Source organism: Vipera ursinii, assembly GCF_947247035.1.
Source record: "Vipera ursinii genome assembly, chromosome: 4".
Lineage (NCBI taxonomy): Eukaryota > Metazoa > Chordata > Lepidosauria > Squamata > Viperidae > Vipera > Vipera ursinii.
The window spans coordinates 93218688-93235037 of record NC_139514.1 but is presented as its reverse complement, the minus strand read 5'-3'; the positions used below and the strand labels follow the sequence as shown (position 1 = coordinate 93235037).

General features: G+C 36.0%; 1 protein-coding gene across 2 annotated transcripts in view; it reads right to left on the bottom strand.

The window, feature by feature from the left end:
* Positions 1-1372: 1372 nt before the first annotated feature.
* EFNB2 (ephrin B2) overlaps positions 1373-16350 on the bottom strand; it is a 47742-nt gene continuing 32764 nt past the window's right edge. Inside the window, exons 3-5 of one of the 2 annotated variants that reach the window (XM_083363140.1) lie at positions 8251-8343; positions 7427-7540; positions 1373-4948 (exon numbers count right to left, since the gene is read on the bottom strand). In XM_083363140.1, the coding sequence (XP_083219266.1) occupies positions 4566-4948; positions 7427-7540; positions 8251-8343 (590 nt within the window). In that variant the 3' untranslated portion in view covers positions 1373-4565. The remainder of the gene's footprint in view (positions 4949-7426; positions 7541-8250; positions 8344-16350) is intronic. The other variant, XM_083363141.1, reaches the window with a different exon arrangement.

Here is a 16350-nt window from a genome sequence, read left to right as displayed (position 1 = left end):
TGAACGTTTGTGGTTCTCTCATCATTCTCTCTCCTCTCTTACTTTTCTTCAAATAAAAATTATGCATTGCAATCATAAATGTATTTAAGGGGCTACAAGACTTGTTTTGCATTAATTTTACTGCTCATTTTATCAGAGACAGGACCGGACAATAGCAAGTTTATTGCTCATCAACAATTGCAACATCAGTATGTAGGTAGTCCTCAACCTATAACAATTGGAACCAGAATTTTCACTGCTAAGCAGTAGTTGTTAAGTGAGTCGTGCTCAATATTACAACTTTTTTTGCCATGGATGTGAAGCAAATCACTGCAGTTGTTAAGCGAATCCAGTTTCCCCCATTGAATTTGCTTGTCAGAAGCCAACTAAGGTTGCAAACAGCAATTAGATGACCCTGGCTGTGGGGTTGCTGCGATGGTCATAAGTGTGAGGATCAGTTGTCTTTTTTTTCAGTGCTGTTGCAACTTCCAACAGTCAGTAAACAAATAGTTGTAGATATTGAAGAGTACCTGTACTAAAATGAAAATATGAACTATGTTGTTTTTTTCTTGCAGATATTTCATTATCCAAACTAGCTAACAACACTGATAATGTTACCTAGTTTGGGCAAGGAAATGTCTGCAAGGAAACAACCAAGCTCAGAGAACAGCAAGGACCACTCCCACACTATATTTCTTATCCCAGTATCCTTATAGTGATTGTCTTCAAGAGGTACCCTAGCTTTCTAAATCATAGTATTTTGTAATGGCTCCTGCATTACAAATGTGAGATTTAATGTAGATGCCAGTCTTCAAATAATTTCAATGTAGAGCAGACAAAAAAATTCAGGAATAAGATCTGCAGCATCATACTTTGGGATGGGACAAACACATTTTCCCCTTTTCCTGTTCCACAATTGAAGTAAAACCAAAAACCTAGTATTTGAGATAGACACCTTTTTGAAAGTTGGGAAAGTTTATTGGTGTTTTTTTTTCCAGCTCTGAAAGTTTGGTCCTGCCCAGGTAAATTTTATTTGCACAGTTCCTGTATATAGCCCATAAAGAGATATCATGAATCAATACTTTGCTCACAAACAATGTTAGTTTAGGTCCCTAGATTTATATATAATGCATATGCAAGTAGGAATTTGCTCTTTCAAGTTCTTAACAAGCCACACTTAACATTCTTGGGAGAATGAAAGCAAAAGTTTTCTCAGGAAGAAAAGGATCTTGGAGAGTTCTTCACACCCCGCAATATTACATTAAAATTTTAACTTGGAAAAGAAAGGGAAAGCTTGGAAGAACATTTCCCACCCTCCACAAAAAGCCATTGAATCCATTATTTCCATAGGAAAAAAATATTTTATTTTTTTTAGAGAACAAATTCAGTTTGAAACAGATGTGGAATGTGAATTTTCAGATTTCAATTTCTCAAAGGGGCTAACTGCAACATAGGACAAAGCAGACTTCAAAACTAAGACAGTCTATGTGTGTTTTTTTAAAAAAAGAAAAAATATTTATAACTCAAGCATAATACTGTGTTACTTACAAACTGGACAAAGGAATTTTTAAATAAATATTCATGGTACACAGTTACAGCACAAATATGCAGCAATTTGGCAACCTTTTCAAATCTTATCTCTTTATCCTGGATACTGTGCAAAGGGGAATGACACGGCCTTTAAACAAGCTGTAGCTAAATACATAGCAAAAGTCAGATTTTATACAAAACATCTTGCTTAGACTTTATAAAAAAACAGTGTTGCTCTATATACACAGTCTGGTTAAGAAAAGATGTTTATTCTTGATTCCATGTGTATTTTTAATTGAATCTTTATTTAAAAATGTGAATAAGGCTACTGTAACACCCCAAATCCATATACAGTCAGTCTCAACTTATTTACAGCATCTTCACTCTTAAACAGGATGATGTAAATTTTCAAAAAGTTAGGGCTAACACAAGCAAGGCATTTACAGTAACTTTTCAAAGCTGAACCAAACACCAACCTCAAGGAATAGTTGGTAAGATTGTCATTATTCTGCACAAGACACAACACAGGTAGATGGGGCTCCCTTCTCCCAACCCGCTCCTGGGTTGCAGGGTGCTCTTCTTTATAGATTTATCCAATATCTCCCCTTCCCATGTTTAGTACATTGTGAGAAGGGAACTGGCTAAACAACCTCTTTCAGGTATTGTTTTTTTAAAAACTACCCCATCTATTTTTTCACTTCCCCTTCAAATCCTAAGAACTTACAAGAAAAACCTTGCATGGATGGGTTCTTAGAGGGAAAAGCTTTAGGAAAGACTGCTTCTGTGCTGTAGCTAGTTACCATAGTAACCTCCCACAGAACCATGCTACTTCTCGCTTTCCTCTCCCTCCCCTCCATCTCTCTCTTCGTGAACCAATGTCATTTTCAGGTTCAGGAAATACCAAAAGTAATCATTTCTATGACACGACTCTGTAGTGTAGTGTGGTGTGGTGGTTTTTCTTTTTCTTTTCTTTTTTTGCATGTGCTCTGTGAAAGTTGAGAACCTTAAAATGCTGTAGCTACAACTTCTTTTGAGTCCAGAAAGTGAAGTGTTGCTATGGTAACAGGACTATGTGATAAGACATCTATTTTGCATAGCACATAAAAAAAAGTAGATTTATGTCCCGCAGGGTGCAGAGGTTGGAGGAGAACAACAACTATGCTTCAAAGCAGGAACTTTATAGTAAACTTTCCTATTGGTATCCAGCTCAAAAAATACTCCATCTCATAAGGCAAGGCGGGAAAACACAGCACAAAAAAAGAAAAAGCCATATCAGAATATCTTGTTAAAATACACTGTTATACACTTATCTCATGATTTAGGGGCTTTGTTTCCTAGTCTACTGGTTATGTAAGACAGCTAAGAGGGCTTGATTATTTTTACATTTCTTCTCAATATTGTTCTTTTTGGAGTTAAAAAGATATATTTTCCCCCAGAAGTAGCCAGATTGATTTCATGGTCACAGAGGAATTTCACATCTTCTGTAAGGATTCTGTGCAATTTCAATATATAGATATATTAGTAATCTGAACAAAATCTGCTACCATACATCCCTTGGGTTCTATACACTTATTATAAATAAGTCACATTATACCTCCCCTTCTTGTAGCTGAATATGTTGCATCTTTGTGGATCACAAGTGGTTTACCATATGTGCTTTATTTCAGAAAGAGAAAAATCCCATGAATGGCAGTACAAGACTAACTCAAAATGCACTGCCAGAAATCAGAATATCAAAAGGCTTGATTGAAGGAAAAACAAGATCCTGACCAATTTTTATATAGATGTGAATGCTTTGTTTTAAGTGATGGAATTATAGCCCTCTCGACCATTAAGCTTGTGATTTGTCTATGTCAGATGTTGCTGTTTTCTTTTTCCCTATGATTAGATAAAATATGATAAGTAATAGCAGCTGTGTCTGCTTAAAAAAAATCATTTGAAGCAGACCAAGATTTTGCTACAGCTAATTCAAAGTTGTACATCTTATTGCTGGTAAAGTACCACAGCAGTCGTGCCCTAATATATCACCAGCAACTTTCCGTTGTCTTGTCCTCCAGGCACATTAATTTACTTGCACTACTTTGTGGGAGAACTATTTTCTCCTGCAAGTTACAATTTGAGAAAACCTTGGCATCCTTCAAGTACAGACCCTAATCAACTGCTTCTATTGCTGTGTGTTAACACTCTTCATTGAACTCCGGATATCAAAGTGCTGTGCTATTTAAATTGTCTAGCTTTGTCTAGTTGATATTCCAGAGACAGTAGCATTCTTTCAGCCCTTCCCTCTCTCTTCTGCCACATGTCACTTCTATTGTGGATTCGGCCGACAAGCTAGCTTTTGGCTGGAAGATCTCCCTTCAGCAAGCCCAAAGTCTCTCCCAAAGCATTATCCATTCAAGTAAGGCTGCTTTCACAAATAAGTGGAATATGGAATGGTAAAAATAATTTTTAGAAAAATCACTTCTCCAAAAGCAATGCATGATATGGAGTGCATAAATTTTCACATGAAGGATGACAGAATGCTGTTTGGTTGAAGTAAAATGTCACAGGGACTGACTAAAACAAACAAAAAAGTTTAAAATCTTACTTAAAAGCAGAGGTCTGTAAGACAAATCCATGAGCACCAAGAGAAGCACACACAAAGTCACAGGGCTGCATTTCAAGCTTGATGACTTAAGACTCTCTTCCTAGAATGCCTAAAACCATTAGTATCTGCGAGTTGCTCCATCGACCCTGGGGGTTTTTGTACGTGCCTGAATGCCTATAGCACATGGCTTAGAAGGTGATGAACAAACAGCAATTGCTATGGGAATCTTCTATGTGACTTCTTCCAGCTTCCAAGTAAATGCTTGTTCACCAAGACAGGAATTCTACAGACTTGAAAGCTGCCCCCTCAAAGCAGCTCTCTGTAATAGGGTGGAGCTTGCTGTTCCCTCCTCTGCATCTGGTCCACGAAACCACAAAGTGGCTCATCACAATCCCCAACCTCTGTGTCATGGATAGCATTTGACCAGACAGACAGAGAGTTTCAAAACAGGAACCACACTGAGTGTTCATCAGACCTTGTAATAAATGTTTGCTGGGCTTTGAGGGGGCATCTCTTGAACTATATACACAGGATGTCCATAGTCACCACTGACTTTCTCATAGTGAGGGCAAAAGACACTATCTGCAGTCCTCAGAGGGATGATAATGTCACTGGGTTCAGACCCGTTGTTGTTCCCACTGCGTTTTGGGGTTGCTAATGTACTAAGCGACAAAGTTGTCGTGTGCTGAGGCGAATGCTTCCTGTGTCTCCTTCGATACTTCAACAAAAGAACCACCAGTGTGATGATGATGAGGAGGAATATGATGGACCCTGAAGCTATCCCTGCAAATAAGGCCACCTCTGAACCAAGGATACTGGAATGTCCAGCTTTGCTCCCATCTGAGTTGGGACCTAGGAATAAGGTTGGAGGGAGAAAGGGAGAGAAAGAGAGAAAGAGAAGGGAGAAATCTAAGTTCAGAACAATCACTGTCCATCACCACTTTGTAGCCATATTTAATTGTCTTCTGAAAACCTGAATAGCTAGATGCAACCAGTCATTCGCATTACAAAGACATTCTGACCGTTGCTCCTATCATGTTGCTCCCAAATTACACTTTGTATCTATTTTCACCCATCAGAATTGAAGGACAGCAGTGATAAAACAGCCGTTGATGCATGTCATGTCTCCCCAGAAGTTGCCCACCTTCAGGCAGCTAGTAGAATAAAAGACTCATCTGTCACTATCTTTTACAAACACCAATTTGCATGAAACTATACTACTGTCTGTTTCTTCCTGTCTACATATGCATCCTTATTATGTAGCCCAGAATTTAAAACAATATGTAAATACTGATGAGTGGAATAGCTATCTGTAGGCTTCAGTGTTCTAATACTGACTGAAAGTACTGCTAGCTTCGTATCACTATTGGGATTTTATTCAAATCCAAGTCTTAGAACTGTCTTTAATAGCTTTTCAAACCCAATGTTACTCAACTGTTACACAGAGTATCATATTTTGCAGCGGGGCTTCTAGACCAGCCATGTCAAACTCACGACATTACGTGATGTCGCACAATGTATCAGGACAGTTTTGCTATTGCCGGCAATGGGGTGGGCATGGCTTCCATGTGATGCATCCAGCCCACGGGCCGGCAGTTTGACACCCTTGTTCTAGAGTAGTAATTTTCAAACTTGGCAACTTTAAGATGTGTGGACTTCAGCTCCCAGAATTCCCCAGGCCATGCTGGCTGGGTAATTATGGGACCTGAAGTCCACATACCTCCAAGTTGTCAAATTTAAAAGAACACTACTCCAGAAGGTTCCAGTATGTTTGTCATAGTTAGTAGGACTTGTTGCTTATAGAATTCAAATAGTAAAAGTTGTAAATCAAAAGCAAGCATAATATGTGCAGCAATCCTTATTGCAAGGATATTTAAGTTTTATTAATTAAATCAAATGCTCTCTCACTGGAAAAATCAGTGCTAATTTAGCTGCAACTGGATGCTTGATTTAAATGGGAATATTGCTGTGATGTTAAATTTAGGTGAAAAGCCATTGCACATTATATTTCTAATATAAAAGTATTGATGTTTTCTAGCTGCCAACTAAAAGCTCTATAAGCATGAGGGCAAATAAATTTGAAAAGAAGCTATGAAACAATGAGAATTTTAAAATAAACTAATATCTATGATTGAACAGTAATATCAGTTTGCTGTTCTTTCTGCTAACCTTCTCCAGTGTATTCTTTCTTGTTCAAATGAAGCAAAGAGAAGAAGCTGATGTTAAAGAGGTGGCTGGTAACACAATTAATGAAGCAAAAATGCCAACCACCATGGCATGCCAATACAAAGAGAGAGGCCTTTTGAACTTCATTTATCAGTTTCAGGAGATGGGATATCGCAACACAGAGTCACCATCATGCAAACTTTATGAATGTAGTAGTGGTTGGTTACTCTAGCAGAAGAGCAAGCTGCTGATGTCAACAGGGAGAACCTTTGTACAGCAACTATATGTTTACATGGGAAGCTGAAATCAGGACAATATCTCTATTGCTAGCCTCTCCAAGTAAAAGCAGGCTGGTAGTTTCAGGAAATGAAACTTTCATAAATGCTGCCAGGAGATGATGATGGTAATCCATAAGTGATTAAATATAAAAATATAAATATAAAAAGCATACCAAATAAGAGGGTTTAAGGGTGTTTAACTATGTCCTGGATTGCAACCAATGTTTTCCTTTAAAAAAAATTAAAATCCATTTCTTATAATTGCAAAATGTTTTAGAGCAAGATCTGTTTCTAAAGATCAATAGCAAATATGTACGAAACCAAATTCATATGAAATCAAACAGGAGAGAGAGAGAGAGATTACTTTTTTTTTTGCAGAAGTTTTATCTTTTTTGGATTGGTATATTCTTTTTTAAAATTGGCTGTTATATATTGAAATTGTTTAGTCTGATTAATGCTTTTGAGGTGCAAATGTGATGCATAGATTGTCCCTTGATCAGCAGCCAAAGCTCCATGGCCATGCAGGTGATAAGGACAAAGGAACATACCAGAATGATATAAAGGAAGCTCTGAAGCTAAGCATTTTCATTCCTCAACATACTCTGAATTTGTATGTGTGAGAGAGGGTTATATGCCAGTCTTGGAAGAGACATAGATAACTTCTTTCCAACAGATCAGTGGGGAGGAAGCATGTTTTTAAGAAGAGGAAAAAAGGAAAAAAAGCCATTCTGTCACTCTTGTTGTAGCTGTTGCAAGCTCTAAGGAGTTTAGGAAGTGGTAGCTCTTCTACCGTAGATAATCTCTCCCCCATCCCAGTCTCCATAGGATTGCACTTAGATAGCCCATAACAGACCCTCCTTCAGGATCTAGATGTTTTCCTGTTTACCTGCATGATCCTTTACAAAGGGACTTGTTGTGGAGCTTTTCCCGTTGGTACCAGCTTCCTGTTCCGGGCGTTTAGTTGGATCAGCATTTTTTGGGGACCCACCAGAATTGGGAACTGAAAGAACACAAATGATTCACTACAAACTAATAATAATGTGCTTTCTAAGCTGGTTATTAATTTTCATGAGGCATGAATGGCTTTGAACAGAAGGTCATTTATTTAGGACTACAAGGAGATAACGAGAATCTAATTTTCCTCTTTAAAGCAATTTTTTTAAAAAAAAAAAGCTATATAGTTATTTTAGAGTTTCGGATTGTGAAGATATCAGCAAAAATGAAGGGGATTCCTGAAATTGGCAAGAAAGCCTTTGCAAATGACATTTCAGCACAGCCAAGCAAATTGATTGACTACTAAATCAACCTCTAATTAGGAAGGACAATTCATTCTTTCCCTGTACAATAGGTTATCTGTAGATGAGAAAAAGACCACGAACAAAACCCTCATTTTTAGTGAGGTTTTGTTACAAGCAAAGCTGTGAAAACATTAGCTCCCTCTCCTTTTAAAACAATTTTGAGCTGTGAAACTGTACTTTTAATATATAGTCTACAAGCAAGAATAACTGGAGCACACACTATTCAAGGATGACTCGAAGATCTTAACGAAATTAACTCTTCTTATAAAATGTCAGTAACTTAGGTGCAGAAAATAGCATTTCACTTCAGAGTATAAGACAGTTTCACCCACTTTGCAAACCAGGGCCACTGAATTGGGGAGCGAGAGCTGTTTGCAATTGCTGAATAAATAGTAATAAAGATAATCACTACCTTGTTCAACCTTCATAAGGATCTTCATGGCTTTCGTCTGGCATACACCTCCCTCCTGGTTATCCAAGCCTTCAAGAGATCCATTGGATGTTGCTGATTGGAAAAAGAAAAAAAATCAAATGAAAGTTTTCAGGATGCCAACAGGTATATAGCCACCTAAAACAGAAAACAGATGTCACTTGTCCAAATTTACTTCTGCTGTTCAGGTTTATCCAGAAAAAGCTGGAAAATACTGGCAATTAAGAGAATAAACAAACATCCAATACAGTCTGTTTTTAGTTTCTAAGTCATCCAAAGAGCCTTTTTCCATAGCTGTCAACTGACTTATGCCGGTGTTTAATCTCCACCTCCACTCCCTTGAAAAAAATGGGTTAGTTCAGAAAAAAGTCTGCCAAGTTCAGCAAAACAAGGAAGTTTAGCTTTTAATTTTTTTATTGAACTAAAATTCCACAGATTAAACAAATCAATTATTTTTAAATTGTGAAAAATTGTGAATACCTTTGATTTAGTTTGTAATAGTTCATTTATACATTCCAGTGCTTTATATACTAACAAAGTAAGACATGATGTGAATTGAAGCCTAACTTCTATTTACCTTTTGTATCTTCAATGAGGCAGGCAAGCTCTGCCTCCTTCTACTTGAAAAATTAATAAAAAGGGCATCATTGATAAAACATTTTTAATAAAAAAGATATAACAATTCAAATAATCATTTTACCTCATTTCTAATTCCTTAGCTACCTTATCTTACTTTACATTTATCTACATTTATCTAGTAATATATACCAACCCTAATTGAAAAGTGATTACTTTCTCCTTAAAAACAGAATCACATTGCTTGGCAAAAGTCTCACTGAAGCAATTGTATTTCAGGTTACCACTCTCTTTACACAGCTCAAAAGCATGGTCTAAAAAGGTTGAGTATGCAGTTCAGTTGAGAGCCAAAAACAAGGAAAGTGTCAGTACTAGTCCCTCAGAAAATTGCCAGTAGAGTAGAACAGGTGAAAATGTCTGCCATGTTATTGATTAGAAGACCATAAGGGGCAGGAAGGAATCGGTAGGTTACAATCTCATCCACAATGTTTAGTACAGAAATCATCCAGAAATAAGTCTTGCAGATTGTCCACCTTGATTTACAAAACTAAAGTTGCTAATTTATTGCGTCCAAGCCAAATGGCTGATCTTCATTTCTAAAGGAATCATCCCTACACAGAGCAGGGAGGAGGGGGGGAGAGAGGGGGATCTTTATCCTTTCACAGCACATATGATACATCTGGCCACTTACTCAAAATATGAAAGAAAAGGAATAAGAGAAGACCATGAAAATACTTGTAGGATTTCCCATGGAGAAAAAGTAATTAAATGAGACTTCTGGCACTAAGCAGAATCTCTCTTTCATCTAATTTAGATAGGGCCCCATAAGTCTTCTTTTTCTTTAAGTCTTTTAGTTATCCCACATTTTTCCTGGGGCATTTCTTTTCTTAAAAAATGTACCTTTTATCTATCTATCTATCTATCTATCTATCTATCTATCTATCTATCTATCTATCTCAAAAAAATAAAGGGAACACTTAAACAACACAATGTACTGTATTTAATAGTAGGATGTAGGATAGTAGGATGTCTTATCTTGTGTTCCCTTTATTTATATATATATAAATAAATATCCTGTTTTCTTCATATGCTCAGAGTCTTTCACTAGGTCTGATATTTTTCTTTCTCTAATCTTCTCACTAGCTGCAAAAACTATGAACTTTTTCTCTGCCTTTGATCTACTTCTTGCTTTTGTTCTACTTCTCCCTCCTTGTGGGTGTAACATAATTCCTCCCTACATGAACTTCCCTTTCTTGCAGCTCCTTCTCCTATTTTTCTGGATTCTGGAGAGCATTTTGTCTTTTGGTGTTACAGACTAACAAAATTTCACCTCTTCATTTTCTAACTTCGGCTGTACATTTTTAAAGTGAGTAATTCGGGAGAAAACAGATCTGATGTGTTACATCTGCACTGCTAGAAAATAATGGAGATGTATAGTTTTGTTTTGCTGAGATCTTTTTCTTCCCCCAGAGAAAAGAAAATCAATACCAAGAACCAGTTTTGAACATAAATCAAATGCATCTTTTGTTGTGTTTTTATGACCTTTTGGTTTTTGCCTTTGTGCCCATACAATTTACAGAAATAATAAAATTAAACTCTAGCAGACAGCATAGTTAATAAAGTGTGACTTAATGCCAAGATGCAGAAATTTACCTTTTTTAACTTACCTTTCTCTGATTAAAATGTGTCATGCTGATTTTCAAAAAGAAAAGGTGTGGTTTGGTTAGCTTAACTAAATGCAACACTAATCAACTAAACAATCCAGAGCTTTAGTCTCAAAACAGAACAAAAAACCCCTTCAAAACTAGTATTGCCAAAGAAATACATACTATTATGTGGTTGCTTTCCTTAAGGAACTGAACCTGCCTAGGCTTGAAGCTGGTTTTGCAAAAATGCTCATGTTACATTTATAATTTAGTGTAGTCTGAAGGAGTTATGAATATTTTGGTAAATGATTTTGTAATAAAACGTATCAGAATTCTTTACTGTGGGAGCTAGTGACTCCTTTCAGAGCCCATTTTTATATATCCAAATAACCAAGTGAGTATCTTCTTGCACTGGCTAATGTGCATGCATGTGATATGTTGTTTATAGCAAAAGAATGTTGATGTTTAGTTAATTCTGCTAGAACATTTGCATATTAGAACACGCAAGTTCTCACCAGGCTAATATATTCCTCAACTTTTATCCTTCCTTTAAATATATTTCAAATACATGTATAGATCCAAAAACACAAACCAAGGCTCAGCTCCCACGCAACTACAAGTCAATGTGGTAGCCTTGAGTGATTGTTCTTTTCCTCCTTAGTTCCTGTTTTGAAGGCTGAGGAGAGAAATGAGCCAGCAAAACCATACAAGAGCTCTATTTCTGTCATGCTCCTGACACTACCCACATTCAAACTGTTACCATCATCCACCACATAAAAGATGCAATGGATTGTTGCGGACGGACCATGTAATCAGAACACAGCAAAAGTGTACCATAATAAAAAATAGGCAGCTAGCTTACCAGCAACTTGCTAGGAAATCAATCAGTTGTGCATGCTTGCAAATTAAAGGAAAAATCTCTAGATTGCCACATTAGCTAAATTTACTTTTCTGTTATGTCCAAAACCATTTGCAATTTACAGCTCAGCAGTAAGATTTTCTATAACCATACTTAAACCACAATAAAAGAGTTTAGATATGCTGCTCCCATTTTTTAAAAAGAATACTGCCTGAACTTCAGTCAAAATTGCTATGCAAAGAAACATAAAAACTGCCTCTATATAAATGCCTATGGAAATTCTCAGTCATCCAGGAGCTGAAGAAGCTTCTTGGATAAGAAACGAAACGTCTTCAAAGAAAAACATGGAAGTTCAGTTGCCTCGTGATAAAGCATCTTCGGGACTCAATATTGACTCAATATTTACACATATTAATTTCTGCATGTTTAAACAGGTTTTCTAGTTTTCTATCTTTTAACCTAGTATTACATAGTACTCAACAAAGTGAGAGAGCTTAATATTTTCCAGGCTATTTTAGCATTTAGAATACAACCTAGAAATTAATATTTCATTAGTAGTATGCTACAAAGCAGAAAGAATTTTTCTCATATTTGAGATAGAAATAAATTAGTAATGTTAGATAATTTATAAACTGCAAAATATCAACCATATATTTCTGCTATAGAAGCACATGTTAGCTTAATCAAATGTAAACTTGTTTCCATTACAGAGATATTATTTATATGATCCCACTTATTTTGTAAATGTAAAGAATTTTTAAAAAGCATGGCTACAGCAATAAAAATTAAGAGCTGTGCAAAGCATTTGAAATGGGTATGTCCCAAAGAAAAGGGGTGAAGGGAAGCATGTTCAAATCAACACAACACATCCTTAAGAAGGTCCAGCATTACAACTTTGAAGGGCTTTCCCACAAGTATTCATGTGTTCAAATGCACACTGCTTTCCTGCCAGTCTTCACATGCACAAACAATAGTTCTGCTGGTATTGCCAGTGAAACAAAGAGACTGGGCACATGGATACAAGTACAGCGGAGACAAGGCTTTCAGAGGACCTAGCTGCTTTAATGCTTTCAGGAATAATGTTTTAGTCAAGCCCACTTTATTCTGCAAAGTGCCCCTTTTCAACCTTTAAACAGTCAATATAAAGATGTTTCCTAGATTTTGTGTGGTGTGGGTATGCGGGTGCACATCTTTGAGTCAATGCATGCTCCTGGCAATGGCCTGGATAAGCCCTTTTAGTTTCTTGGCAAAATTTCAAGCAGGATTTGTCATTGCCTTCTTCTTTTCTAGGGCTGAGAGTGCATAACTGGCCCATGGTCCCCCAGTCACAACTGGCCTAAGAGGGAATTAGAATTCAGAGTTTCTAGCTTGGTGCTTTTAACCACTATACCAATCCTAGAATTACTTAGAACAGCTGCATTTTGATCTTCAGCAGGCAATCTTATATTAAAATGGGAGTCTTTCAATCAAGATTTGATTTGTTATATATCTTCAGAAATCTGTGAAATCCTTATTTATAGAAATGTATCTCACTCCAAATGAAGAGGGGAAAAATAGAGTGATATATACAAAGAATATCTGTGGTATTATTTTTATACAGTCCCTGTGGTTTGGAGATAATATTAAATTTTAATACTTCTTCATTTGACTGTTATTACTGCCTCCCTAGAAGGCTAAGCCACTGCCTAAGTCTTGGCTGCTTTCAACCTGTCAAGTTAGTGACATTGCTCTAATCAGATGGAGAATTACCGTAAGCTTCTGGATTTATGCTTAGATGCAGCCTTTCATTCACAAAGAGATTAAAAACAAAGGCAAGACATACAAAACACAAAATCAAAACTGATTCTTAATTCAAAACAGGGTGCATTTTTTTTAAAGCAAGCAGATATGAGTGAATATAACTGCAGATGGTAACAGTCATTTACCAATTGGATTCTAGTGTCCACTCCAAATGTATCCGCATTTTTAAGCAGAGTAATATAATCCCCCTTTGGGCTACAATTTAACCAATAACTTAATTAAGAGGAAATAAGATGAATGATGCATTTGATTCATACTACCTTGTGAATAGTCTTGGAAGAATCTATATATAATAAAGATACGTGGAAGAAATATAAAATATTCAGAAATAGTAATTGCTATATTTTGGAAAGTAAAAGAGGTATGTAAAGATGCAGCTTTAAACATTTCCAACTAGTTCAGTACATTTTCCATTATAAAATATGGGAACGGAACTTCCATTTTTATTGTACTGCTATATTGCTGGGTAAAGTTAATGGAAGCAGAAGTAACAGAAAATGTTTAATGGAATTGCATGTAATGCCAAAGACTGACTTCATCAGTCAAAATTGTCAATTACCGGTACATTTTTTTTGTTACAGAAATTAATTGATTGTTTTTTATCAGCTAGAGATACCAGGCTTTCTTCCTCCATATTCTTCCCCCATCCCCAACCAACTAAAAACATATATAGATCCATGTATGAAAAGATGCTCCACATCCAGACATCAAATGAGAGAAATTCAAGAGGAAACATAGGCTGATAGCATCTTTGGAATTTGACTCTCTGCAGAAATCTACTAAAGGATTAGTTATCTGGGTATTTGCTGAAGGATTTACAGTAGGTACATTTTCTATACTCAGAATGTGAGTTTGTAAATATACAGTAGAGCATCACACATTACTAAATGTTATAGTTGATCTTCTAAAGGGAATTAAATGTTGAAATTTCCTTCTGCTTGGAGAAGCAAAACAAACACATCACGTTTTCAAAAGTGTTAGGGACAGTCAAAAGGATTTTGTTTACATCTAGTTTCTATGAAGTCACTTTTCTTTCCTAAATTCTGAAACACTAGTACTGAAGTCATTCAGATATCATGTTAGACTACAATTCAGAAAAAAGGCATACAACTTGTACTTCCAGACTTGCCTATAGTCTTTGAAATCCTCACATAAAAGCCACAAGAAAATTGTAAGAAAAAAATTATTTAAAAACAATTTTTTGCCATTCTAAACATCATTCAATAAAGCACTGCAGAGTGATTGCAACAATATTTCTTTCTAATGATATGTAGAGGAATTTTGTCCTCACAGGTTTTTTTTATGTGGCCCTCAATGTATTACTAAAAGGGACAGGTGCATTGCACAGCCTGAAAATAATTGTGCTCCCTGCTTTAGAAAAGATGTGAAAAAGGCCGCTGTCCCTTGAGTCTCCCACTCCTCTTTCCTCCACCCTGATTACAGTTAATGAAAAAGAAACTAGAAAGTTTGGAGTTTGTTTAAACCAATTAAGTTTACCAGGGCAAGAAGTGGCTAGGGAAATAAGACTGATACTGTAGATTATGGTCCTTCTTTTATTCCTGTTAACTGAGAACAGATGTGGAAATCACTGTGCAACAATGAGACACTGCATTCTTGAAGCCCTTTAAAATACAACTCTCATCAGCCCAACCAGTATGCCAACTATCAGAGATAGATCTAGAATGGCAGATATAATCCAGATCTAACCCATCTTAATCTCTCATCAGTAAAGACAAAGCTCCAAAATAAACATTATTTTTGTACAATTGTTCAATCTCTGAAGCATTTTAAAATTTATCCAAGCTATACACCGCTACCTTTATTGCCAATAGTGTTCTGCAGTTTCTGTTGATTTCCTAATTAAAATGAAAATACAGCTTGAGTAAGAAGGGCTGGTAAAAAAATAATTTTGAAAGTGGAACTATTTGACAAGCCTTCTTCTAGTTCTCCAGGTACTGAGAGCATCAAATTGGAGAAATCACTACAGCTGATGCTTCTGGCATTCTGTTGCACAAAACAAAATTGGAATAACTCAATTCTACATGAACACGTGAAAATAGGAAGGGATGTGAAAAGCATCTTTAAGCTCCATATAAGGTGATATGATTTCTTATACATAATGATAAACCATGATAAATAAAAGTGAAGAGCTCAGAGACTGGAACAAGGTCAAATATCTCCTTCTGGGTGACCAAGCAGAATGTATTCTGTTTACTGTCCTCTTTTTTATATATTCTATTTATTTATGTATTTATTCGTAAGTCACCTTTATTATTTTACTAAATAATTCAAGGTGGCAAATATATCCAATACACCTTCCTCCTATTTACCTCACAACAACAATCCTATGAGGCAAGTTAAGTGACTGGCCAAAAGTCACCCAGCTGGCTTTCAGGGCTAAAGTGAGACTAGAACTCACAGTTCTCTTGGGATTAAAAAGTAATATGAAGCTCTTTCAAAATTATAACATATAACTACGTATTGAAGTTATATTTCAGAAATTCATATTGTTGGGTTTTCAGACACCTTTCTTCAAATACAAGTCTTAAAAAACTTAAGCAAAACTGGTAAAAATTATTTTATCTCCCATAACAACAGTAAGAGTAATTTTCAATATAAAATGAATGGTTCTATTATGAATTTGTCAGATTTTCAAGTCTTTAAAAGAATCTTTTTAAAAATGTGTTTCCCATAGAATTGGGTACGTATGCTGTAGTTATTGTCAGTTGCTTCTGCTTTCATTAAATGCCTACTTTAGTAAAGCATCAAGTAATTACTTCTTATACATATGTTATCTAATTTTACAAGACAGTTTCAAAAATACCCAGATTTACACTGGTAGAAAAAACGACAAATCAAGGTGCTTGTTTTAGTAGCAGCTAGAAATTGCACATAAGCAGCTGTCTGTGGTGATCTAAGCACAGAGCTTTAATTAAAAGTATTACGCTGCTTTTATACCAATCCCCTGATCTCGGTCCTCAAGAGCTTGAAAGCTATAGAAGAATCTCTCAGACAGAGTTTAAAGCCCACAGAGGCTCTCAGTGACTGTGCTAGCTGAATTATGATAGACTTTGTTCGTAATACAGTTTTCCATTTAAATTTAATTATTGATGTAAGCAGTTTTCTAATGCTAGAATGTGACATAGATAAAAACACAGGTCCTACCGATCACAAATTCATACTCTGTGTGTGTGTCTGTGT